This window comes from Athene noctua, chromosome 4 (assembly GCF_965140245.1).
Source record: "Athene noctua chromosome 4, bAthNoc1.hap1.1, whole genome shotgun sequence".
NCBI lineage: Eukaryota > Metazoa > Chordata > Aves > Strigiformes > Strigidae > Athene > Athene noctua.
The window spans coordinates 2,549,701-2,577,547 of record NC_134040.1 but is presented as its reverse complement, the minus strand read 5'-3'; the positions used below and the strand labels follow the sequence as shown (position 1 = coordinate 2,577,547).

General features: G+C 44.9%; 1 protein-coding gene across 1 annotated transcript in view; it reads right to left on the bottom strand.

Annotated features, from left to right (window-relative positions):
• GFRA4 (GDNF family receptor alpha 4) overlaps nucleotides 1–27,847 on the bottom strand; it is a 76,473-nt gene that overhangs the window by 13,469 nt on the left and 35,157 nt on the right. The window contains exons 2-3 of the mRNA XM_074904254.1: nucleotides 4,562–4,840; nucleotides 1,800–1,880 (exon numbers count right to left, since the gene is read on the bottom strand). Of these exons, the coding sequence (XP_074760355.1) occupies nucleotides 1,800–1,880; nucleotides 4,562–4,840 (360 nt within the window). The remainder of the gene's footprint in view (nucleotides 1–1,799; nucleotides 1,881–4,561; nucleotides 4,841–27,847) is intronic.

Sequence of the window (27,847 nt, the reverse complement as noted above, 5' to 3'; positions counted from 1 at the left end):
TGGGGAGCTGTCAACAAATGTGTAGGAAACAGTTACTTGGAATGGTTTCATTACCCATTCAGCTAATGAATCACAGGGAACACACTAGCTTTTCTCCTCTTCCCATGCAACAACAGAGAATGTGCTTTTTAAATCACCACTACAATTAGAGTGGAGGGATATAATTCCCTTTGTACAGTTTTAATAGTGGCCATATATTGTTTATGTAAAATTGGGTTAAAAATATCTGTTGCTCTGAGTTGGCATAGAGTCATGGGGATGTCTTATGTTTCAACAAGTTCGTGAGAATTCTTTTTTTTTTTTTTTTTGGTAGATTTGAAAGAGAGTGCTTTGGCAATGCTGACTCCATGATCCTGCATGGGGTGGGAGTTCATAACATGTTATAAAAAGTGTTGATCTGCATAAAGAGAAAAAAAAAAAAAAAAAAAAAGCTTAAACCAAGGAACTCCATATCCCTAGATGGATGCTGAGTCCTTTCGTACACATCCCTGCTGCTCTGGGCCCATTTGCTTTGCTGCTAAACCGGTTTCAGTCTGCTTTAAAAAACCTGCCAATGCGTTAATCATGCATAAAAATCCCCAACCCTACATTTCACCGTGCTCTGAAGAGCCCTGTAGGACTTTCAGCGAAGGGGGAAAAACTCTAGTAAAGAAGGCCATGACCCGGCAAACAGCTTTGTGCATGCTTCACTTTCCATGCTCAAATCAGTCAAGTGGAGTCAGTAAGAAGATGTGAGTTCACGGAGCACCCCCCTTCCCCTCGCTGCTCAGATTGTCAAGGGCTGGTGGGTTAATTTGCTCCTGGACATTTTCACCTAACAAGTGGCTCGCCATCACTGGGACTACAGACAGCCGGTGGCGGCAGGGACCTGCCTCTCCTTCCTCACTTGGGTGCACTCCAGCTGTGGATGGCACCCCAGAGTCAGTGCACGCTTGGAAAGAGCTGCAGCAAGATTGCTGGTTTGGCACATCTGCCAGAAACACGCGGGGAGTACGTAACCTGCTCCCAGATGGCAAGTTTGGTTAAAAAAAAAAAAAAAAAAGAAAAAAAAGACCATCGGTAAAGCTTCCCCATGGCCGTGGTGCTTAAGCAGAGTCGAACACTGGTTGTGGTGGCAGCTGTGCTGTTGGTGATGAATGGCTTAATAGCTACTGCACTGACCTTTTAACTGCTGAGCTGGGGGTTCATGCCCTCGGGGGGGTTAAGAGGTGTCGGGCAGCTCTGCTCGTGTTATTAAGCGGATTACATGATGCAGAGCAGAACACGGGTCTGAGTCCTGGGGTTGCCCTCAGGGCATGGGGTTAAAGGCTGTGACTGGGATCAACCAGTAGGTTGGGTTCTTGATCTTTTTTGCCTGCAGAGTTTGTCCCCGTGACTGATGGGGAAGCACATTCTCATACCTGCCGATACCTGAGCAGTCCCTGCTCGGCAGGGTGTCTGCATGGCACAGGTCAGCCACCTGCTAAGGAGAATCAGCCCACCTGTGATGGCTTGTTGGAAGAAGCTTTCCTGTATCATGTCCCTCAGTCCCAGCCCTTTACAGTATGGACGTGAAAAAGCCAAAGAACAAAAAAAAAAAAAATCACAAGTGCTTCTCTCTAGGACATGTTCTTCTATCAACTGTCTAACACCAAAATCATAAGAAGCTCCTTGGAAAAATGATTGCAAGATCTCAGCAACGCTTTCTGAAGAGGCCGTAAGAGACCACAGAGGACTGCCTTGTCCATAGGGCTTGACCCCGCAGCCAGTCCCCCCCTGCGTGAACCAGTCAGTGTAAGACCATCTTCCCACCCACCTACCTGCGGTGATGGATGCCAGCCGGACGTAATCAAAACCTCTGATGAATGGTTCATAAGGGGAACTCTCCAGTACATTCATGCCTGGATTGAAAAGAGAAGTTAGTGAGAAGGCAACTGAGGGATGTCCAAGATGTACAAGGTTCAAGAGATGCAGTTCAGGTTTGCTTGGTGAGCCCAAGGGGTCATGTGCTCTAAAGGTCATAAGTAACGGATACTTAAGTCACTCAGGAACTGATGTGTGGCCATATTCTTAAAGAAGGGAATAGGATGTAACCAGCTTTTAAAAATATTTGACAAATTTGGAGTAGTACAGCCTCTTGGGGAACTGTTGGGTTGCAGCCCTCTATAGCTCAAGTCTTGGGCCCCTTTACAGGGATTGCCACTGAGGACACCAGACTGCAGCAGAAGTTCTTGCTCATGGGCAGAGTTCAGACCACCAGCTCCCTAAACACATGGCGTTTCCATTTCCATTCTTGCTATTTCTCATATGTCCCCGCCTCTGTCAATGGTCCTCACCTGTTTCTAGGACACAGCCAGGGCTGTGCAGAGGTCTGTGGGTGTGACAACACACACACCCCTTCATATTTATTACACCTCCCCTTCTCCTTGCCAACAGCCCTTTCTTACTTGGCATAGAGCTAATGACCCACAACATCGGCAGAAACTTCCTCTCTTCATTTTTAAGTTGCTGGGAAGCTAATTTTATTCAATCGGTTCTTCCCTTTCATCCGCTCAATGGTCTGTAATGCCCCGTCATCCTGATGGATACCACAGAATATTATTGAAGCAAACAGCTCAGTATCTTTTTTTTTTTTTTTTTTTTTTATTAGACATTTAGATGGATATGGACAGCAGCAGCAGATGTACTGGCTGGGATAAAAGGACTATCAAACCTCATGCTCCGGGCATATGCTGATCACCAGCTGCGGTCAGGAAGAAATGGCTCCCAGGGTACACAGCCCTGTGCAATTACCACAGGTGCATTACAAGGCAGCTTTACACCTTCATTGAAATATCTTGCATCGTTACCGACTGGAGAGGGGCCCATTTGTATGTTCCAGCATAGCAGTTTTATGTCCTGATGATATAGCACCTTATCAGAGAATTGTTATCGGGTTGTCATCGTGTTATTGTGTCTCCAAATGGGAAGGTGGCTAAACACAGGCGTGCTCAAGAGGAGCTGAGTAAATAGTATGCTTTGTAAATTCCCTGAGCACACACTTTCACAATTGATTTTATAAGAGGGCTTCTAGGAAGCTTTTTACGGCCTCCTGGGTATGTATGACTGAGAGACAAAGCTCTACACGGAGCATGTGGATTGGCTTCCTTTCTCAGTCAATTAAACATGTGTAAGGACTCTGAAACATGACTATTATGAAGTATATTTCCCCAGGGAAATTAAGGTAAGGAAATCAAAGGTTTGGGAGCGTGGATCTGCATTGCAAGTGAACTCTGCTTGAAAAAATGTGGGGCTCGGGGCATGACATAAGAGAAATAGGGCAGAGTCCTGGCAGTCTCTGATAACAGCCCTCTCACAGTCATCCCCAGGATGCCCACCCATCCAAGCTGGCCATCCAGCACCCATCTCCTACTCTGCATCTGGAGACCCACGCTCGGCCCCTGACTGCTCCCAGCACTGCCTGCTATCCTCTCCCTGCTCTTCCAGCAGTGGTCCCAGTGCTAGAAGCCCTCCCAACACCACTGTCCTGAGAAACCGCGTCGCAGATGAGCTGTGTCCGAACTTCACGAAGGAGTTGTGATGCAGCCTGTTAAGATGAATGGAGAGGCTGGATTGCCACCTCTTCCCCAGGCTTCACTTCAATGCAAACAAGTTCTCCTGGCAAGTAATTATGGGAAAGATTGGATCCTGGAGGGTGCTGAGCTCTCTTATTTCCCCAGTCAGTTCGTAGCACCATGCTCTGCACATCGCAAGCTGTCTCACCTGAAATCTTTCCAGGAACTTGATCAAGCAGTTCCCATTCTGGCAAGCCTGTGTATTATAGTCTCCATCCTCTTTGTTTTTCTTGGCCTTTTGGCCTGTGTTACCACCCCTGTACCTTTCCTTTCAGCTTTCAGCCAGTGATGTTTTATTAATCTATTTCACAGCCTATGCCTGGAAGGGTCTGTTTTATTCTCCGTTTTAATTTTCATGGTGCATAAAATACTCACCAGCCTGACAAGGAAGAGTTATGGCCACCGAGGTGCACTTTTATGATGACTCTTAAAAAACGTCAAAATCCAAACTTACTAAATACTGGCTCTGGGAACACTCTAAATTCCAACTTGATGTCACCAGCCCCAAATCTTCACTAACCCGAAGATGCTGGTGCATTTCAGACCTTCCAAGAGAGTGATTTTTTATTTTTTTTTAAGTTCATGCTGTTTTTTCAACGCCCATGATTTGTATAGTGTTTCTGTAATATCCATGGCTTTTGTGGTCTTGGCTAGCATACTTAGATACAAAACTTACCATGTGTTTCCCCAGCAAAATATCTCAAGGTTTACTGGAACATCATGAAAAAGAGGCCAGGTTAAAAAAAAAAAAAAAAAAAAAAAAAAAGGAAGGAAGTGTCTCAGGTTTTCAGGGTTGCTTTCCCCAAAATGCCATTACCGTGGGGGTCAGTAAGCCTTGAGAGGGAACGGAATACTACAGCAGTGACTTTTTTGGCAGCCACTTTGGTTCTGGGAAGCTCTTCAGAAAACCCCAGCAGTAAATTCCCTTTTAGGAAGATCATCAGAGATGAATACCCTGATCAACTGACCTTCCATCAGCGTGTGGTGGATGCTCCAGTAGACACTCAAGCAGTGCTTCTCCTTTTTCATGCCTCGCTTGCACTTGCAGCCGTACAGCTGGCTGGAGAGCAGGGCCGTCACTGTGCTCCGGCACTGGTTCTTGGCGTCGGGGCCCAGTTTGTTGGCTCCATTGCCTGCGATGCATTGCCGGAGGGTCCTGAATTTGGCACTGCAGATGGGGTCGTTGGTACAGGACTCGCCTGCTTGAAGGCAGTCCCTGCTTGAGCTGACAGCTTCCGCCATACCTTCTGCAAGAAAACCAGAGAAATAGGAAATTAATTGTGTCTCCCATGAGCTGGACCAGTCTGGGACATCCATCTTCACGTGAGAGATGGAAATCCCTCTCATCACCATCCAGTCTACAAGCAATGACCCTCCTTCTGAAATCTTTAACTGGCCAGATCCCTCTCCAACCGGTCAGCTGGAGGGTTTAAATGATCAGGTTTGCCACTCCTACTCGTGGAGTGCCCACACGATGGGGAGCACTGGCTGCTCGAGTGTGCCGCAGCACGCAGGGGAACAGGGGTGGGTGAAAGGGAGTGGGAGGGATGTTAAGGAGACAAGACACAACCTGAGAGACAACACTTCAACCCAACCCTTTCTTTCATATTGCTGAGCCACCAGCAGCAGCTGAGGAGTCAGCAGGAGAAGTCACCTCTCTCCTGGAGAGCCAGTTCTTCCTGATTTGAGAGAGTGACCCTGGAGAGGGTCAGCCTGGAGGCAGGATTCTATGTGGCAGAAACTCAACCGGTTCCTGATGCTTGCTCTTTTCTGCTTGGAGCACAAAAACCTTTTCAAACCCTTTGATCCCCCAGGTCTCTATCTCATTTCTGCCCTCCAAAGTTAACAGCAGCTCAATGCTATGGAGACCCCAGTCTGTCCTCCTTGCACATTTTTTAACTCTGCCTACACCTCCCTGAAGCTATGAACAGCTTTGTGTGTGGTGTTTTGACATAGAGTCAGCACACATGTGTCCCTATAGTTGGCCCTTGTTCACGGTCACCACCTCCCCAGGACTCCCACTGTTTTGTCTTGGCTTTTTCCAAGCTTCTATAAATTGTCCTCAGATACCACGGATAAATCAGTTCGGCAGGGCTCAGTGGTGCTGTGCCCCCATGGTCTGGAACTAATTCCATGCTATTAAATGCATTTCCTCTCTAAAGCAGGCTGGCCACATCCAGACTGACTCCTGGGGATGTGCTCACGCCGAGGCTCGTGGCTGCATCGCTGCACCCTGGCAATGGCAAGGCCAGAGGCTCAGCAATGCTCAGCAGGATGTGGTGGCACCCAAGTGATGGAGAGGAAATGAGGGGGTCAGGACAAATTGCACTCTTTCCAGTTGGTGTGATCCTCTGGAGTATGTTGACTTAGGTCAGGCGTGACTGCACCAAGGCTTGGGGCAGTGATGAAGAGGGAAGCCAGGTTTATGAAGGGGAGAATCAATCCTTGTGCCTATAACATAATGTCAGATCGCGCTGTACCATAAAAACAGAAACTGTTGTCATGACCTTGAAGAAGGACTTCACAAATCCTTCCCAAAGGAACACCTTGTCCCTAATATAACTTGTCATCTCTTTGGATAGGAACCAGAAGGACAAGGACACCTTACCCTTCACAGGATAGACTAGGTGGGGGCACCTTCTAGTTTTTGAGCCTCTCCAGGGTCTGTTCCCAGTGAGACCCAACTCAGACAATATTAGAAAATCCTCTCTCCTGAGAAAAATGAGGGGCCCTGATTTCCATCTCTGAGGACTTCATGAGATCTCCTCTTTCTCCAAGAGTCTTTTGATCTCTCCATAAAGTCCCTTTTTCCTCCTTCTACCTGCCACCTCTTCTGCCCTGAATTTCTGCACCAGCCTCTGCTCCTCTCCCAGTTCAGCATTTGAGCCCAGCATATCCATTTCTCTCCCTCAGCCATCACTGGGTGTTTGCTAAGAAGGAGCTGCTTCTGTTGCTCTTGATTAGAGTAGAAGGTAGCAGCTGGAGTTCAGATATTTCAATTATGTTTATTACAAACTTTCGGTGAACCCACCAGGAGGTTTCCTCTTGAAATATCCCAATGGCATCTCAAATGCAAAACTTTTCATCAAACTCCAGACTATTTCAAAGTGCCTCATGGCCAACGTCAACCTTTCGGTTATTTCAAGTCTCACAACACCTCAAATTTGAGTTCTACCCCTGATTTATTCATAGAGCTGGTTTATTTAGCACTCAAGGCTTGTTTGGATCTGCCAAATGCGGAAAGAGAAATTATTTCCAACACGTAGGAAACTCTGCCTTGGGCTATCATATCTTGAAGAACTCAAAACACAAGGAACTAGTTTCCTTGAAATATCATTTGGTCTGCAATTTCACTGGGATCCATAAAATGAGCCAGAGCTGCTCATAGTCTCTGCTTTCAGACACCACTGAATTGCCCATGCACATATCTGAGCAGAATCCGTAGAGGAAGAAAAAAAGTGCCTGACATTTTACCCTTGGCTTTCTCTAAAAGATTTCTTCTGGACAAGGATAAAGCATGGCAGGTTTTATTCTAGAAGAGATGACTTTGTCAGTGTCATGTCAGCTGCTAGAAAAGTAGGTTAAAATAGAAATTATGACGCTCCTTCCCCCTCTCTGCTACATGAATTGCAGAAGATACTCCCCAGGATGGTTATAAACACAGCCAACCTGTAAAAGCTGTAAAACACTTTGGGATCCCACTTTAAATAAATCAAGCAGATTGACCATTTGAGAAATTTTCCTGCAAAATTTTTAAGTAAACATATCCTCAAGCTGAGACTTGCCTCATAGAACAAAGGCCAGGGGTGAATATTTACAGCCCAAGCCCAAAGCATAAAACACCCCCATTCAGACTTTATGACAGAGGTGCTTGAAGTGGAGCGTCACGAATGACCCATTCCATAATCACGTCACTTAAAACCCAAATCATTCAGGGGCTTTTATTGTTAGCGATGTCTTTGCAACTGAGACAACATAACACCACGTTTTCCTCTTCACACTACCCCTGAGAGAATAATTTTATGCAACATTAAGAGAGCGCCTCTTAGGGAGAAAAAAAAAAAAAAAAAAATCTCCGTGGCTTATAAAATAGATGGTGCTTCCTAACAGGCAGGGACAAAAGCAAAATCAGGTCTTCTGTCCCAAAGATGGAGTGGCCTTTCTGGTTTTGCCTTCAAAAATAGTGTCTTGTGGGCTTTCCCCCATGAGATTTTCCTCCACCTCTGCCCCTGACGGACCAGGGGCTTTGTGATACGACCCGATTGTGCACGGCTTGGGCTTTCCGTGCCTCTGCTTTTCTAATAGCAGACCTTCCAGCTCCCGCTGCTCTCTTTAAAAGGCCATTTGTCTGGATTTTTATTCCTTGCTTGCTGCTAATTTCACGCTGTTTACGGTGGGCAGATGGAGTAATGAGTTTATTTTCACATCCTGTTTGTAGCTATGCTCCACATCTGTTTCTGTTCTTGCTTACCTCAGTGACACTTACATAAAGCTACACCTAATGGTGTAGGAGTAAGAGAAAAATCTGGCTCTTCCTATTGCCTTAACAGACCTTTGGTTCTTATGCAGGTATCTCAACGTGCATTTTGTTGAACAAGAAGGTTTGAATGTCTTCCAAGGAGACCATTTCCTTCACTGAGGGAATGAAGCTGTACCTGGGGTACGGAAGTGTGAAGGTGACTCCATGTGGTCTGGAAATCGTGAACAAAACGCCTGGGGAGCACCAACACGGGGCTCTGTTACTTTGCCTTTCTCGTCCAACCAACTTCAGCTTTTTTAGGAGGAACCACACTGATTGTCATGGCACTGTTTAACCTGGGGCTTGGGGATACGACCCCTTCCTCTCCTGTTACGACCCCTTCCTCGCCTGTTTGTGTGTGTATTAGATGTGAATCCTTTTACACCCCCGATTCACGCACAGTCCTAGGGAGAGATGAACGCTGTTATTATTTCCACGACAAGCTGTTGACTCCAGAACTTTTGGTGTTTGCTTTTACAATATTTGCTGCTAAGAGAACAACCACCCAAAATCTCCAACAAAAGAACAGGAGTGGTTTATTACCCCTTTAGGTTAGGTGGACACCTTTTACATAATTCTTCCTAAATCAGGCCTGCCAAATCTTGCACAATGATTACAATATGGTGCAGAAAGCTCCTGCCTCTCACTCCCCTCACGCTCAGGCTGGATCTCCTGTGCTCACACACCCTCCAAAATGTGGGTTCCCTTCTGCTCTGCCACCTCTTGTTCTTGCTGTATTTCAGAGGTCTTCTGCTGACCAGACATATCACACGCAACACATCAGGGTGTGTGAGAGGCTGTTCCTCTACAAACCTCGTTCTGCCTGCAGAGGTGGATAGCTCTCTTCATGCCAGAGCCAGTCTTCCAGCCAGAATATAGGTCAACTGGAAGAGGTCAACACAAAGTGTACTTGTGTCCTCCAAGAACCGGCGTCTAAATCTGAGGTAGGCACCCGACCGTCGCTCTGTGTTCAGCTGGGAAAAATGGCCATCATTGGGCAATCTTAAGAGCCTGGATCAAATTAAATCTTCAGGATAAATGTTGGTAATTGCTAATAGGCAACTGCCTGATATCCAGAAACTTTCAACTTCCCCAGAGATGTCAGAAATAAGTTGTTACGCATAGTTGTCCTGAAGTGAAAAACGATGGGAAAGGGAGGCTGGAAGAAATATTCCTATTATTTCCCAAATATTCATAAACCAATAATGATGCATGCCTGGGGCCAGGGGGCTGATGCAGGTGGTCACTGCTAAACCTGGTTTAGACTATGTTTTCATGTCATGATTTTACAGCCAAGTGCTCAGGATCACCTAAGGAACAAGCCCTTGTATATAGCTCAAACTTCACTTCCCATTTACTGTTGAAATAGCTGCAGCCTGTGCAGAGCTGCCCCTCTGCCATACCAACGGTCCTTTCCCAAAACCTGCCTGAGAACAGCCCTCCCAGGAGATCCCACACACCTTGTCCAGCACTCAGAGCTGTCATCCGGACTTTGTAGTGCCCATCAATCCCCTTCGGGATGCTGTTCTTCGGGCAAGGGAAAGTTTCCTTCCTTTCCCTCTGTCTTGCCCTGGGCTCAGGGCATGCTCAGTGCTCCAGCGCCATGAGCACTTTGAGGGCTGGCTCACCGTTTTGCTGGATTAGGTCGGAGAAGCTCATGTGACGAGGATGACACCATTCATTTTGGTCAGCCCTCTGTGGACTTAGATGGTTTTACAAACATAACACACGCATAATGAAATCCCACAGTGCATACTGATCTTCTTTTGCTATCGATTCTTCCCAGTCAGCACTTGGGGGGGTGGGGGCGTGGATTTTGCTGAGAACACCTCAGGAATGTAATGTCTGAGGGTGTCAAAGCTATACTGGGAAGTTCAGGCCAAGAACGTGCTGCATGTCTCGAGCAGGCATTAAGTCTGTGCTGCCTGACTCTTTGTACCTACAGCTCTGACCTTTCTCCCCTTACTTTCAGGTTATAAACAATATTTTGCCTGTATTTGCTCAGTGCCTTCAAGCCGGACTTTACAGGCACTGGGGAAATAACGCAAATAAATACAATAACATTCACTAAATATTTCATTCTCCTCTAATAGCTGACCCACATAGAAGATAATTTACTTGTATGGAATAAAACAAGAAGAAACCACACTCCTCTGATCTGTCTTCCTGCTTATCATCGGCTAATACCTGACACCTAAATAGCTTCAGAGAATCCTGAAAACCTGAGATGTCCTTTAAGTCAAGATCCTTGCTGTGGCAGGAATTTTGTGAGGCAAACCACCCCACCTGTCCTTCGGCCTGAGGGATCTACTCAAGTCAGATGATGCACAAGATTTAGCAGGCTATTCTCTGCCCTGTGAGAATTTACACTGCAAAATGGGAGGGAAAAGTGATGGCCATACGTGTGAAATGAAAGCCAAAGAAGGCTCGCTGAGTCGGGTTTTAGACATCTGTTAAGATGAACTCAATAATCCCCCTTTGTCTTTGACAGCCCTTCTCATCTGTAGCTCTGTTAGCCATTTGCCAAGGAGGCAAGAATCACTCTGACGTCGGTGAAGCCTGAAAAGATGAAGTGATTTTTTTGTCCCTCATCAAGTCAATGTCTAGAAACTGTCTGAAAAAAAACCCCAAACCATAGGCTGGGGCATTAGTTGTTGGATGGTGTCTGCAAACTTCAAGTTGGAAGAAAATCTGGAGCCTTCTGGGTGTCAGTGGTTTGGTGAAGTTATATCATGCCTCCGTTACCCTTAAGGAGAAAAGAATTCTTTATCAAAACTCTCATGATAACTTGGGGTGAAGTCTCCCTAGATATCATTACTGTCCTACACTAACACATCCTTTTGGACAAGGCTTCAGCCTTTGTTTTCTGAAAACGCCTCTGGAATGCCAAATCCTGCTGGACTGACTCAGCCAGACTAACCACCAAATCAGCTGTAAAAAATATTCTTATGAAAGTAAGATGCAAATCAAACCATCACGCTCTCTGCATGACCCGGTTGCAAATAGTTGTATACCTATTCTGAATAAGATTAATCCATCTGACTGGAAAGAAGGATTCAAACTTTCGAGCACCCATGTGAAGCCTCAAACTGGGTACATGCTATTCTGAAATCTGTACTCTGAAATCCATATTGTACAACAAGATAAAAGTTTAGGCAGTGAACGAGATCCATATCGCATTCATTGCTTGACAAAATTTGGGCACACCATGATATTGATATATCCGGGAGCTTCAGTCCCTGATTTCTGGTGTAACAGAGATGCTTCCCCCATCCCAAAGCTAACCAGTTGTACCACCAACAGGATACAGTGGTTAGTGGGGCTTGCGATTACTAGGATCTTAACACGGGTGCCTAAAAATAAGCACCCCATCCTCTGGGATAACTTGAGGGTCTCTGAATATCAGCTCCTTGCCTGTGAAGATAAGAACACGTCTAGCAGAGAGCTCTAAGTACAACTGTATTAAAGACTGTGAGGTCTCAAGGGCTAGAGGTGATCTCTAAATACTTAAAATAGATACATGTAAGACCACAAGTTCCACCAAAGTCTGACTTTAAAATATCCTGGCCATGTGATAGAGACATAAAGATTCTCTGCTGAGGCAGAGCAAAGCAAATTTAGACCCAAGATGGCGCCTATTTAGGTCTAGCTCTGGCTGGGTCTGCTCAATCACACCACCTTGTCTTCTTTCTCCTTTCTGCCCTCTCAAGTTCCTTGTCCAGAGATCTTCTTATGTGCTGGGCAGGGCTCAGACACACCCCTATTCACCCAAAAGATGATGGTGAATAAAGGCATTGACTGCACGACTGCCTGTGGCTTCACGTGTGGTATTTGACTGTCATATGTTATAGAAAGCCAGTCCCAAGGAAGGTGACTCAATAAGAATACCGAGGATTCTTGAAATTCTATATTATCTTTATTTTATTCGGTTGATCCTTTTATTAGGTTGATCCCAAGAACTTTTATTAGGTTGATCCTTGTGGGCACCCTGTCCCTAAGAGAGGGATCTATTATACATTTTCCTGCAGAGATATGGCACAGTGAGGCGGTATAATTGGTCACGGCTGCAAAGTGGGAAGCACACAGGTTGCCTGCATCTCTTGGAAAACCTGAATCTCATCTTTTCAGAGAGAAAGGAAGAGAGAGCCTTTGTGTGCACGTGTGTGTGCGAGTGTGTGTGTGTGTAGGGAGGGTTGTGGCGAGTAGGGAGGGCTAGGCAAGTATTGTTCATGCCTAGCATTTATTCAGTCAAAAATATATCTGATGGGAACATATATGGACTTCAAAGCCGAGGCACTAAGTGTATTGCTTTGAATGTGTATTTATTGCCGGCATTTTAAAGCAACTCTTACTGGCATATCAAAATACTTCGAATGAGAGCTGCCACTGAAAGAGGAGTCATTATCACTTCAATTGGCACCGCATCTGGATGAACTGAGAGCAATATAAAAAGGATCACAATCATCAGTAATGCTCTGCACGCGGGTCACTTCTGCTTGCCCTGTCCAGTGCTGTGACCTTTTCTCTTCCTCTTCGATGCCCTTGAGAAGAATGTGTGACACATCAGAGCTCTCCTCTGCGCCAGTGAAAGCAGCAGTCCTAGTCTTTATCTAAGCAAGATCTGGCTATAGCAGCCCCAAAGATAGAAGTCCAGCCTCCACTGGAGGGGGGAAGGATGTTTTTAAGCATGTGCCACCCTGAATTGTGGCAAAAAAGGGACAAATTTTAGATGCGAAGCTGGAGACTTAAAAAAAAAACAAAACAAATCATAGAATGGTTTGGGTTGGAAGGGACCTTTAAAGGTGATAAGCAAAGACATCTTCAACTAGACCATGTTGCTCAGAGCCCCCTCCACCATGATCTTGAATGTTTCCAGGGATGGGGCATCTACCACCTTTCTGGCTAACGAATGACAATTGTAATGTTGATGACTCGTCTGTACCGCTATCAAGAAGACAATGTCCTTGGTCATCACCTGGGTTTGACACACAGAAAGGAAAAAAAAATTCCCTGTCCCAGACACAAGTCTCAGGTAAGGAATGAGTGGAGCATTCTGCAAGCAGATGCAGGAAGCGTGGGGCAAGGATGGCACAATCCTACGTAGAGACATGAAAAGAGAAATGGAGGTCTATAGATGGGGAAAACGGTAGGATAAATTAATATTTAATCAAAGCAGTATTCATGACATCAGCAACATGCTAAACATTTACAACAGTCTCCCCTACTTGGGTTACACGCTCAAGTTCATAGTCATGGGGCTGGTTTTCCAGTCTTTAGAGGAGAGGAAGTTCTACATGCTCCAACTATTAGTACAGGCATGTTTCTGGTGCTTCTAATGGCTACATTTACTCTACTCAAGGCAGTGTAACTCCTTAATGTGTTTACTCCTTAATGGCAGGCACTGAGCTGTGCGATCCCCATGGAATTTATGACTGTGGTGTTTGGGGTTCCTCAACAGTCCACATCTGGAGCAAGATTTACATTTAAAAGAAATGTTTCACAGGCCTGTATGGAAACTGGAGATCAAGGAACATGCTGTTAACATGTTCTCTTGGTCTCTATTTTCTAGAGAGTAAACTGAGTGTAAGCTCTTTACATCTTCTTATTTTATAAACAGGAATTCTTCTCGCATTGCAGCTTATGCTCAACTGCCACTAAAACAGCACTCAGGGGTCATCAGCCGCAGAGCCTGTAGTAACTGAGCTCCTCGGCTGTCCTTTGGTTTTGTATGTGTATTTTTATCTGTCTGTCTATCTATCTATACCTCAAGATCAGCTCAACTTCCCAGACCAGCCTTAAATAAGCAAGGCAGTCTAATTCTCAGCTTTCTGGGCAAAATTTGAGATAGCAACAATCAATGCCTTAAAGGCAGCCTTCTTAAGGCCAGCAGAGTGAGATACAGATCTTTATCAGAGCCTGTAATAGTTTCATACAAATATATATATATAAATATATATATGTCATTTTTTTAACTCCCTTAACTCCACTTTGCTTCAAATCATTTGACTGAAGAATTCTGGCATTCATCAGTTCCTCAAAACCATTCAAAGTCCTGTCAGTTAAGTATGGGTTGATGTAAAACACGAACATTTCTGGAAGCCCGTATCTGCTAAATAAAGGTTTATTCTTTTCTACAAGATACTTCAATAAAAGAGTCTCTAAAAATTCAGTCTCAGAGTACCCTGGATAATCCAACCGCTCCACCATATCTGACCCAGCATCACTGTTTTTTCTCTCCAAGGTAGAAATTATTGACACATTTCATGCATATCCATCTATTAATTTTCTTCATCCCTATATTCATTTGTGACCACTGCAATATGTTTTTCAAGATGTCACAGATTCTATAGAATACCTCAGGGCTGTAGTATTTTTGGCACCGCTAATTTTTGCATCTGTACGCTGTGTGATCAATTATAGCAATCTTTGATCTGAACTGATATGTAATTCCCGAGCCTTCTTTCAGTGACACTGTTAACAGCTTTCTGCAATGTCTTGTCTTTTGCTGTGGCCTCCAGAAGTTTATTCCCTACTGCGTTTGAGATGAAAGAAATGTCTTCCAACAGATTTGCATGTGTTATGCCGTTCTCCACGTAGCCTTCGAGAACAGACTCCTCAAACACTCCCAGGACTGTGCCTTCTCTCAGCTCTTGTTTTGCTGGCTTGCACACTGCTCAGCCTTCATGGATGCAGCTGGAAAATGAAACACCCTTCTGCTTTCTAGAAGGTGAACGAACTTTTTGCTTCGGGAGCAATGAATTTGGGGTCCATTTTTTGTTGGGATCCACCTTCTCTACCTGATTTTTCGTCAACATCTTCTGCAGCAAAGGCATCCCTCTACATATTAAGATGCTGTTTCCAAAGTATTTCTGAAAACCGACCAGCCTGCACACACAAAGAGTTTTGTCACGCTGTCCTGAGCCATTTACAGAAGGATTTACTGGCCAGGTGGTTCTTCTTTGGGTGACACAGCTTGTCAAAACTCAGGTGTTTGCTTTGTTCTCTCTTTGGCTTTCAAAACTTCCTGTCCAGGTTGTCAATCCTGTCTCTTCCTGAGTCCTTCAGCACATTCCAGAATGAACAATTGTCGTCTTGTTTTATTCCAGGCATCAAGACATACGAATTTTTCTTATCTGTCAAAGCAGCATTTCTGTGATTATCTGACTTTGGCCAGAGTATGTGTGTATGTTGATTCACTTATACTCTCTCCCAGATATCTCATGTTTCTGATTTTAAATTAGATATGTCTTGCCATGCCCCATTTCCTGACCAGTTTCTGCAGCTTTTTGTCATCTTCTCCTTTCACTGTACCCCACCCAGTCTTTCAGGATGTCATCTCTCTGTATTGCAATGCCCTCATTTCCTTCAAATAATTCTTTCACTTTCCTGTCAAAAGTCTCAGGAGCAAGTTAAAACCCAGAGGGAAATTTGTACAAGCAACATCTCCCATCAGAGTCATTGGAAATGCAGCCTTTCAAAGTCTTCTCAGTCAGGGCAATTTGCAAGGACCCAAGAGGGACAGCTAACAGCATAAAAGAAAACACATCTCCAGCCATTGTCTTGAAAGCATCTCCCTTGGCAGGCAAAGGAAAATATTTTCTCCAAATATTCTTACTGAGTTCTTTGGCATCTAATCTCAGTCCGAGGGACTTGTCCTTCTTTCCTGCTGTTCCCGGGGGCAGGCACGTTGCAGTGGCTTCTATTTTTAAAAATTATTTTCTGTGTTAGTAGATAGTCCAAACCCTTCCTTTAATTTCTGTCTCATGAACCGAGGAGCATTTCTGGAGGCTGAAGAACTGAGCACTTCGGATCTGACAGCACAGATTTCTATGCCTTGTTCACAAATGCCATTAAAGACATCTTGATACTGGGGTGTTTTTTTTATTTTTTTTTTCTTTTTTGTAAACCAGATTCCTTCTTTTAATGACATTACCTATAAGTCAGAACCTCACTTATCCCTTGCCTGTGATCCACTCACACTACTGATGTATTTTATTTTTCAGTTTCCTGAAGTTTTAGCTTAATTTACCCCCCCCTTAACCCCAGCACTCCTCTTTCCTGGTCTACACTGCTTTGCAATGTATCACTTCCCTGCTCCTGATACCATCTGGTGTTTCAGATTCTTTAAAGACATAAACTTGAAAAATAATTTACGCTGGGGAAAAAAAATGAAAACAATAAAAAAAGCTTTCCAACTGTTTTGGTCTCTGATTGCTGTCAGTTCCCATGGAGGAGTTTTTAACTGAGAAGCAGTTGATGGAGCGAGGCTTAGGGTGAGGAGAGGGATGTTTGTGCTGGTGATCCAGTGATGGACAGGTACAAACTGCTAAATGGGGACAGAACTGTATCTGGTATGCATGTCATGGGCTTCTCCTCTGAGAAAATGAAATGCAAGACCCTGAATTTATGCTGTTGCCCAAGCCAGGACTTGTGGTGGGTGACGAGACGGGCAGCAGTTCCAAGGAGATAAAGCACTTTGAGGACCCTTTTGGGCAAGATCTTCAAAATGACATCCAGGCTGCTTCCTGTCATGTCCCACCACATTTCCCCCCAAAATAAGAGATTTTTCCCTTTAAGTACGGTTTTAAAATCCCACCCCTATGCCACACAACTGCTTTCCCAGAAATAAGTTCTCCCAGGGGTTGCTGGTACCTGTCAGAGAGTCTGCGTATATCATCTACAAGAAATGGTAGAAAAGTAACTTCTTTATCATCCTGATCCTCATTAAGAATGAGATCCCAAAGAAGTGGACAAAGAAATGCCCTTTTTAAAGAAGCAGAAGAAGGAACCAGATGAATTATAGAACGATCATGTGGATAAGACTGGCCAGGAGAGTAAGGGGTGACACGGTATGATTTTACTTTTACAAGCTATTTGGCACAGGTCCATATGATGTGCCCATAAGAATGGCCTCTGAGCAATCGGGGTAAAGCGGGTGCTCATGAATACTGTGATCGAAGAAGAGCAGCAAAGGCACATTTTCATACTAAGAGGTGTTGAAGGGTCTGTCCTGAGTCGGGTACTGTTCAATATTCTCATAATGACTCGGATGATGGAATAGAGAATAGATTTATGTAATTTGTGGCTGACAGAAGATGAGGAGGGGGTCACAAGCAATGTGCAGGACAAGACTGGAATTCAAAATGATCTTGATCTGTTAAAGACAGTGTCTGAAATCAGGTGGATAACACTTACCAGAAGCAAAAGCGGCACTGGGTGATGTGAGTGCAAAAGGACCGGAGGGAAAAGCAAACCTAAGAAATGGGTGGCTTTCCAGATGTATGGGAGACATGACCATGGGGTGGGAGGTGGTCACAGGCTGAACAAGAAGAAGCAACAGGATGCAAACCAGAAAACACAAGGTCTGGGACATGAGTGGTACAAATTTATCACAGGAAGCAGTTATCCTGCAATCCTCAGCTCCAGTGAGGCTTTAGCTGGGGTTTGGGTCCACTTTTTTGTTGGGGCAACAGGTGCTAAGGAAGATGACGAGATCCCAGAGGAATTTTATTAAAATTACAAGCAGTTTTTCAACAGAGGAAAGTCTGAAAGAACAGGGTTGTGTAGTTTAGGGTGAAGGCTGTGAAGAAACAAAATCAGAGCCCTCGGATATGTAAACACGACAGTTCAGAAGCGGACAGTGATAGATAGCCCTCCGCTGTCATGGGATGTAAGAGGAGAAGTAATCTTCAGTAAATGTGCAACAAGGGAGATTTAGTTAGATATTAAGAAAAATGTTATATGGGAAGTTAAAAAGTGGAACAGATTACAGAGGGTCTGTTTAATCCCCAGCAGTGGAATCATTTACAGAAGCATCTGTCAGAAATGGCTCTTGCATCCTTCCCCTCTCTGCTGGAGCAGGTTGCTTTGTACATGCGGTCCCTTCCCATCCTCCGTTCCTATGACACTGTAGGTTATTGAAGGCCTTGTGGCCAGTGTGGACTTGTAAAGTGAGAACAAGCACCTCAAAATCAAAGAAACCACACTGGAGTCAGACACAAATCAAGGGTGAATTAAAGTCTGTATGAAGTCTGGCTCTTCCAGACAAGGCATCTCCCTCTTCTCGCAGTTAAACTGGTGTTAATCAGCAGTGACATCGCTGAAGTATTCAACATAAAGGTGTGTAAAACCAAAGCTGAGAAGAAGGAAGCCTGGTACAACTGTTGTGAAAAAAAAAAAAAAAAAAAAAAAAAAAAAAAAAAGCAGCAGTATTCCCTCCTCTGAGGATAATTATACAGCTGGTGGTTGGGGACTCTTGGGAAACAAAGGAAATGGGTTTGGAAGTCCTCCCAGCAAGAGCTACAACCACCACACTAACCCATGAAAGACAAGCTGTTTGAGACTGGATGCAGGGTTGGGCATGTGCTGAGTATGGCAATGGGGAAATTCAGTCATTTGGATTATCCTGGAAATTAAATATACTTCTATTTCACTTCTAAATTAAATATATTTCATCTACTACCCACAGTAGCTGCCTGTGGGCTCAGCACGGAGCTCTGCTGGGGATGGTGGAGAATACAGTGTTGGAATCACAGAATATCAGGTTGGAAGGGACCTCAAGGATCATCTGGTCCAACTTTTCTTGGCAAAAGCACAGTCTTGAAAAGATGGCCCAGCCCCCTGTCCAGTTAAATCTTAAAAGCATCCAATGTTGGGGAATCCACCGCTTTCCTGGGGTGATTATTCCACTGGATGATTGCTTTCTTTGTAAAAAATTATCCTCTTGTATTCAAGAGGCCTGTGTTGGGCAGGTTGACCAAGCCCCAAAGAATACCCAGATCCCAGGAGAGATGGTAGGACGTTTTCCCATTTGTATTTAACTTTCAGATCCATGAGTGCCTCTGCCTTATTCAGCAAATAGATCCGGCCAACGGTCCCTAAGTAGCTCTTCCCTGCTTCACCAGGCTCTGTCACAGCTACGGAAGCTCTGTAGATATCACTGGCTACCACCAAACACTGACACTTTGCCACCAAAGCAGCAGAAAGGTGGCTGGGTTTTTTAAAGCACCCGCTGGAGGTCTGTGTCCTCCTTTGCCACCCTTGCCAGAGAGCTGAGGGAACTGCTGTTCAAGGGCAAGCTGAGCCCATTTGTTCACACTGCACCCTCTTTTGTCTCAACACCATCTCTGCAGGCTTGATCTTAAGGCAGAGCACGTAGCATCCCCTTGTCCACTCCTGCCAATAGCAAAATAAGTGCAACGCCTTCAAAGACAGAGGCTCAGTACACGAAGTTCAGCAAGCTCTCTGAGGGAGCTGTGATGCCCACCGCATCAAACAGCCCTAAGAGCATGTCAACACGGCTGGTTCAGCAGGGGCCAGAACTCATTTTCAGGTTACCATCCTCACTGTAGAGAAGCGAGGAGAAAATTCCATTTTCTTTGTTTGATCTCTGGCACTTTCTGGATCAGGAAAATCCATGGGTGTTCAGTTTGAACTACTGCCAGACTAACAATTATTAGCAAAAAATGGACAGTGTTTGGATCATGCCTTCAGTGGTTTCAACACACTCTTACCTACCCCATACATCATCACATATAGCTAAGCACTGAAAAACCTTCCAGCTCTGCCTGCAAAACAGAAGAGCATCCGCGATAGGCCAAGACAACTGTGCAGACCTTGAGCATTCTTTGGTAAGGACAGAATCTCACCCATTTTTAAAGGATCATTTATCAATGAACTCTCTTCTTAATGTACCTCTTTAAAACACTTACATGATGGTGCATTCTGCACTGCACAGTTATGATAGAGAACCCAGACATATGTCAAGCAGGAACTGTGACCCCTTTTTGTGTGATTAAGTTCATTTTTGTTCCATACGCTTTTTTTTTTTTTTTTTTTTTTTGTACATGATTAACTGGTGAATAAAAGGGTTCTTTTTTATTTTTCTTTGCAAGGACTGAAGCAGTTTTAATCATATATAATTCAACACTTGCCATGCGATTTGCATTCCGTGCTTTAAGATGAATTTGGCACTAAACAAGCTCTCAATTATACTCCCCCGCCTCTGTTTTCTCTGGAAGTCACAAAATTCATTCAAACAAAAGCTAAACCCCCCTGAAGTTTTATGAAGATGAATGATGATTAAAATCAAAGTACAGAGGTCCTTCTCCTGACTTTACAAAACCATAGGGTTCCAATATATGTTCTCCAGTGGCATTTTTTCAGGCAACCTTGGGTTCAAAGACAAAACTGTGCACATGCCTGTACCAGCCTGGGTCACTGCATCTATCTATCATCCCTTCTTCCCATGCTTACCCTGCTCTTTTGCTTCTGACATGAGATATTAAACATGAAGGCTGGAGCTCCCGAATCCAAAGCGTAAGTGAGGCTGAATAAGGTAGAAACTGAGATTAGAGAGGGAAGCCAAGTTGGAAAAACAGGAGAAACTTCTTGCTGAAGAGGAGAGGAAGAGAAAAGGCAGTGAGAAATGAGCGCTGATGCAAGACAGATGAAATTTAGGTATGTAGGTTTTTATATATATATATATATATTTACATATATATAAAAGTATGTATTTAAACGTAAGTATGTGTTTAAATGTAAGTAAGTATATAGGAAGATAATATATATTACGACATCACCGCAGAGAAGTAGTCAACACAGAGCTGATCAAGAGTTAGGCGATCCATAAAGGAACCTGATTTAAGTGCTTGCAGTTACTCTCTGGCAACACTTCCATGCCTTCAGCAACTCCAGGAGAGACTAGGGAGCCTCACTGAGCTGTGATCACCCTCAAAACCCACCAGACTGATGGGGAGAGAAACACAACAGACACGGGGTGGGAGGTCATGAAAGGGAAAAGGCAGGATGTGTTGGAAGAGCAAAACCACAAACCCATGAGAACTTATACTGAAGTAAATAAAACTCCACATTAAAGGGGTGCTGAGGCTGTAAATGGAAGGATTCACAAGTTGGGACATACCATGAGTAATCCAGAAGGAGGTGAAATATCCACCCTTCTCGTCCCAAACCAGCATGATCGTATAGTCTCTACCAACACAGTCACATAACAACTCCAGTCTATGCATTACTACAACTTTACACACAGGAGTGTTTCTTATTACGCATATCTAGATTGCCCAGAACATCAGGGGCTGACTGCAAGTTAGACCCAGAGGTGTTATTTTAATCATCAAACTCAGCTTAAAATCTACCTCTGGAAGCAATGCAGCCTCATATTTGTACCTCATGTAATATTTAGAGTGCTGCGCAGAGCGGTAAGAAGCAACATTGGAAGATCTAAGCAGCTTTGGCAAGTCTTTTCAAATACATCTCATAAAAGGGAGAGCAAAAGAGATATATCATCCAGCTAACTGTTAGTAATAAAAGGCATAAAACCAGTGTGGAGGCCGCAGAACAGGGAAACACAGTGAAAACAGTAGGAGAGAGATAGAGAAGAAAAAGTGACAATATCTTGGGCTTGCTTCAAAACCAAGATGAGGGATTTGTTTTCCCTAGAGATGCCGAGTTGAGGCACTGGGCAAGAGGCAAGAAAAATGGGCAGATAATGAATGATGAGGGCAGTATGTTAAAAAAAAAAATAAATATACAGAATGAAAAGCAAATATTTAATTATTTGTCATAGAAGGGCTGTATAAAGGAAAGATGGGAATTGTCTTGCATTCATTTAGTTGATCCCATCTGAGCTAGGAATATAATGTTTCTATACCACTCCAGGAGCCGATTGACAACCTGTGGGTGCATCCTGATGCCATTCGGGATGCTCCAGGGTATCTGAGACATGAAGAGGGACTGCAGATGTGGCACAGTCCCATGGGAATTTCTGGGCCAGCAACTGGAAGCCAAGCAGAGCATTAGGTAGGGCAACCGATTCAGCTGTAGGTAGACACTTATGTGAAATTAGAGGGTTACAACCCTTGGAGCTGAATCCTCATCACATAGGAACAAGATGTTTGCTGAAGGTGCACTGAAACAATGAGGGATGATAGTGAAAACGTAAGTCCCAGGTGTCAAATGTGGCCACAGCAGGGATCATTAACTTCATTGTCAGGGGAAGTAGCAAGATAATTAAAAAGAAGACCGCTAGCTTGTGTCAGGGATTAAATAAAGCATCTGGAGCCAGCCAGCTAGAGTCAGAGCTTGCTTAAGGTGGCTTTCACAGTGTAACACAGCAGCAAAGTGCCAGCAGTGTCATTTGCTATAAACACTGGAGCCCTGAAACGCTGGGGTTTGAACCCCAAGCCCCCAGTTAAGGCTGACATGTGGGTGATTCCCACAGCCCTTCCCAAAGGGGGGTGAGTTTCCCTTTAGGCTTCCCCCCAGGGTGCGGGGCCTTGCAGACAGAGCCATTGGGTAAAGGAGCCCCAGGGGTCTGCACTGAGTAACCCAAGGTCAGGTGTCCCCCTGAGGGATCAAAGCTGGGACCCCTTGCAGGGAGAGAGGAGTGTCTGTGTGTGAGGGGGATGCCCTGTGCAGAGTTCCCTGTTGGGGAAGGACCTCCCGCCTCCCTGGGACTGGGCTCCACTCAGGTCTGGCTTTTGTAAACGTGGGCTCTGGGGGATTCATGATGGGGCTTCCTTGGGCTGATGTGTTTGGCTGGTTGACCTGGTTGTCTCCCGTCCCTTCTATGGGAGACTGCATTTCACTGTTTATCCCACCCATTGTTGGTCGTGTGGTGTCGTTGTTGGGATCATTGGGATTGATGTTGATTATGTATAACCTGACTGACTTGTTTGTACCCCCAGCGCTCACCCATGTCCTGACCCTTTTGTATCAAATACAATCTGGTTATTGGTTCAGCTTGATGCTGGCTGGGTCTTTTATGCTAGGCCTCATAATTGGCAAAACAGGCCCCCAGACAGCAGCACTTCCAAAACACCAAAGAAGGAAACTGCATCCTGAAGTCAGGATGTCTTCACCTGAATTAGACCCACGCTCATGGCAATTATGTGTTCCTTCCATTCAAGAGATCCCAGGGGATAGAAGGAAATTAAATAATAATAAGATATTAAGCAAGTATTGAACCTTCATGCTGAACTTTCTCCTTATGCCCTCCCTATTTCTGTTCTGGAAATCTGTTTTCAGTCTCAGCTTAAATAAACAAAGAAGAATTTTCCTGTAAGAAATGATCTTGTAATCCAAGACAACTTGATCCATACAAAGGTCTAGTTACTTGCTCAAAGGTTTTCTTACCCTTGTAAAGCAAGGGTCCCTCCATGAACAGGAGCAGAATCCTAAAATTTAATTACTGGCTGCTGTACACATGCAATTATTTATAACTTCCAATGATTATTCATAGGTTTCATATGGGACAGCGGGGTGAAGGGAGGTCAGCAGGTTGCAAACAAGCCTGAAATTCAGAAAAGCTTGCTGAGGAGAGCTGGGGGAAGGTGATTATCATGGATAATATTAAAAAAAAAATGTGTAAGGGAAACTGATTATGAAAGTTTACCGGGAACATGTGGACTATTAAAAACTCTATTGCACATCAGTGAATTTCAGACACTTAAATCGACAGGACCTTTAAAGGGAGATCACGTTTTCTATCATCTAATCAGCGTAGGTAACACTGTGATTGGTCTCTCTTCCCTGCCCTCTGTTAACTTCAGTTTCCCAGTTTACATAAGTTTAACATTTAAGCTGATATTAAGTGTCATGAAGTCTGAATAGACCAGAGGCAGCTAAAAAAGCCAAGAGCAATAAAGTTCAGCCTTCCTCCTAACTGTCTGCATAAAGCCCAGCTAATCACAGCTCTCCTTGAGCGGCATTTGTTATTTCAATGACCCTTTTTTAACCTCGCATGGCACATTGAGGCGGCTCTCAGCCTTGTGCTGCTCTGCTCAAGACAATACAAAATTGTGCCAGCAACTAACTGTGAGGACCCTCTTCCTCCACCACATGATGAAAAGTGATTCAGAGCTGTCTGGGACCCGGCCAGAGACAATACCACCGGTCAAGTCCAGTTCCTCTGCTGCCTTTCACCTTATAGAGTCATGCTTCTGTTCACAAGTGCTGTTGCAGTCAGGGGGAGTTCCTGGCTCTGTGCGGAGATAAACAATAAGGCAAAGGGCTGCAGCAGCTGCTTTTCATCCTTAAAGTGTTTTTTCAGCTGTGGCTCAACTTGAGGTTCCTAGTGCCCAAGGCAGAATTAAGCTCCCTGTGCCATGGAAGTAGTTCTCCATGGCACCCAGCTCAATAGCAGAAAGGTCCCATTGCAGAAAAAGGTTGGGAATTACCAAAGGAGGTAGCGAATGCAGTGCCCTTGAGAAGATTGCTACATCCATTTAAAACCACAGAAACCACAAGGGAGAGATGACAGCTAGGAAGGAACAGGCATGAGGCTGTTTCCAGACCAGACCCACCCATGATCGTCTCAGAGGAGGGTCCCGCTGGAAATGCGAAAGATGGGCACTTTTAGGATGTCGGTGTGAGTCCAAGCTCCTTTGCTTGTGTGGTCTCATGCTGAGTTGTTAGCAGCTGTTATGGAGTAAACGAGGTCAAGGAGAGGCAGCAAATTAGGGTAGGTGTTGGGATTGCAGGAATGAAGGGTCTGTGCTGGATGAACAGAGGGTGGATGTGGTCGTTGATGAGAACAGAGCTAATACGCGTAGTCTAGAGGTGGGTCAGTGTAAGGTTATTTGGAGCAAAAAACACCCATGGGTGGAAGAGGGCAAAGGTCTGAAGCACTCGGCTGCTCCTCTAACAGGACCTGCATTACAGCCAGGATGCGCGAGCGTCACCGTTCTGCTGTGGTCAGCAAGTAGTTGACTAAATCCCTCAGTGCTGCCTGCGTGAGCGAGGCAAGGGCCCTTCAGAAAGAAAAAGGAATATATGATTCACCAGTTCAGAGGCCAGGAGGTCAGAGCTGACCTCCCTTACACAGTCCAAAGGATTGCATCCACTTACAGTGGTAATGGCCCCTATAATTTGCCTTTGGCTCAAGCGTATTTTTCAGAGAAGAGCCCCCATAGATAAGAAGACCTCAAGAGAGAAAGAAATCTATTATCATCCTGAGTAGTTTGTTCCAATGGTTGATCACCCGTCTTGCCAAAATGTGCTTCTTTTGGCTCCTTGGGTTGTATCTGGCTCATCTTCTTCCCCCACCTCTTATTACAGCTTTCCTTGTGAGGTTTCAATTTTTTTTCCCCCCCTCTTCTTGAAAACAGAATCACTGCATCGCTCATCTCCCTTCTGCAACAACTTCATTCCTTAAAATCTCTGCCCCTGAAAGGTCTTTGCAGAATTACAAACTATTTCTGTAGTTCCTTAATCCACTGATCCAATAATTCAAAATCTGCCCTCCAGGCACGGGGAGGGAGCTCGTCTCCATTTTTTTGGCATCCCCCCCAACTGTGCTGGTCTGCTGTAGCATGGAGTCTTCACTTCTGTGTCTATGAAGGATTTGAGTCCTCCATACAATATCTTTTCAGTATCATCAGAATTGCCTGTCTGCCATGGTCCCTAACTCCTCTCTCCACCAAAATACCATCGTTCTGTGACAAGGGACTGTGGTTTTCCTCCCATTCTGGAAACCTGGACCCTGCATTCAGATCAAGCTCATTGCATCTGCCTCGCTTACATACCAGCGATGGGGATTTGTGTCTTCAGTTACTCGGTACCTCCACACTACAGATTGTAATCTTGTCCAAGAAGAGTATCAATAATTTTAATCATGTAATTAAAGACCATATCAGAATGGATATGCACCAGGGGAAAGGAATTAAATTGCACAGACAGCCTTGGATCTGTCATCTCCTGCCTTTTGACTGCTTGGCTTTTCTACCTCAACCTTCTCTAATAAGTTCAGACTATTCTCCCTCTCCTCCCCCACAAGATACCAGCAGGCGTAATGTACCCGTGAGATCTCCCACTGTCCTCACTTTCTCCTAAACGAACACTTCGCAGCTTTGCAAATTATCTCAGAGAGAGGCACAGGCATCTCTAGGCATTGCTGAACCCCCTCCCTCCCTCAATCCTCTACATCAAAAGATCACACATGGGACCAGTAGTGAACGCCATGTTGTGCGCTCTGTGCCTCGTGAGAGGACACGTGGCCTCTTCTGGAGAGGTGGTGGGATGGTGTGGTCTGCACACAACACATGAGCCTCAGATGAAGGCTCCTGATCTCGTTCCTAACAATGACACTGGAGGTCCCTCAGCCTTGGTTTCCAGAGCTGGGAGGTGATGTCGGTTTTGATCATTTCAGCCTGGTTTTGACCATTTTCACCACAGCCATCCCCTCTGAAGTGCTCATTTCCTACTTTACCTAATTCCAGTTTTCTTGCAGCTCCTGTGGGGCACTTTTCAGGGACAGACTTAATGGGAACAGATTTGAGGTGGGTTGAACTTCCTTCTGGCCTGTGAAGCTCACCTGGGTCCAGCAAGCACTGTGCCCCCAACCCTCCCATACCTCCTACAAGTTTAACCTGATGGTTGGGGGACAGGTATTGAACTAGAGATCCTCTTGTTAGTGATGCTGGCTGCAAACTTAGTTGTTTACTGGCTCAAAATCATGAACCAGGCACCATTCCTGTCCATCCACCCCCTCTTCAGACAGTCCCACTTTACGTTGCTTTTGCAAGCTGGGAATTTTGTACTACACTTGTCCTGTGTGTTCCCGGCTCCTTGCAGTGCCATTCTCTAAGGAGAAATCCCCAATTTCATGAAATTAGAAGCTGGCACAACTGAGTGAAGACACGGCTGTCTCAGATGACTGTACTGAAGTTATGCTGATTTACACCAGCCTGGGGGAAAGCCACAATTTTTTTCCTCTCCTTTGACTGAGTAGCCACGGTGACAAGAGACTGAATAGATGACAAAATAAAACAGATCATGAATCTAGAACATGCAGCTGGAATTTCCCCAGCGGACTCACAATGTGAAATATCAAAAAAAAAAAAAAAAGGCCCGTGAAATATGAATTAATGTATAGACAAGGTTTTAATCACAGTTGCACGACTGTAAAGCCACAGTAATTCCACGGAGATAAGTCTGGTGACTCTGGGTTTTTTGCAAATATCACAGATGTCTCTAGTGCGCAAGGAGCAGACCAGACCTTGGTCTTATTTTTGGTGGTGTCAATTCTGCAGTGAAGTCAGTGGTGTATAAAAGTATGAGACTAAAGGTAAGTTTCATGAGCTGGATGATTTGCCGGTGTGACCGGTCATCTCTGCCTCCCCTTCTGGACGAATAAACATCTATATTGGGGAAGCAGTTCTGGCTTGCATGCTCCCTGGGTCCTTCCAGGCTGTGCATCCCGGTTTCCTTCCTGTGGAGACTAAAGGTCAAAGTAGAGCCTGACGTGTGCTAAACCCTTGATGCAGTGTTGGGCCAGGACCAAGGTACACTAATGGGCACAGGAATGAAAGATTTCTCCCAATCTTGTAGTCTGGGACACACTCTCTTAAAATTGTAAAACACTTCTGAAAATGAGCCTTTCACATTGCGTAAGTGCTTTTGAATATAGAGCTCATTATGTGAAAAACACAGTCGTGCTCCGGTCCAGAAGAATAATAGATCAAGTGGGAAATCAATGTCACTTCTAGTAAATTAAGGAAAAGACTCTATTGACATTGTATGTGGATGGCTGAGTAAAGGCACCATCTCATGGCTACCCGTGGAGAGGATAAGAGACCCCCTGTTAGCAGGAAAGCTTGTTGCTCATGCCATAGAGCGAGGGGTGAGTTTGGGGAATTAGTCCCAAGTTCAGCTGCGGAGTCACTCTACAAAGCAGAACTGGTTAGAAACCTCTGTCAAACCAAAATAGAAGAGTTTT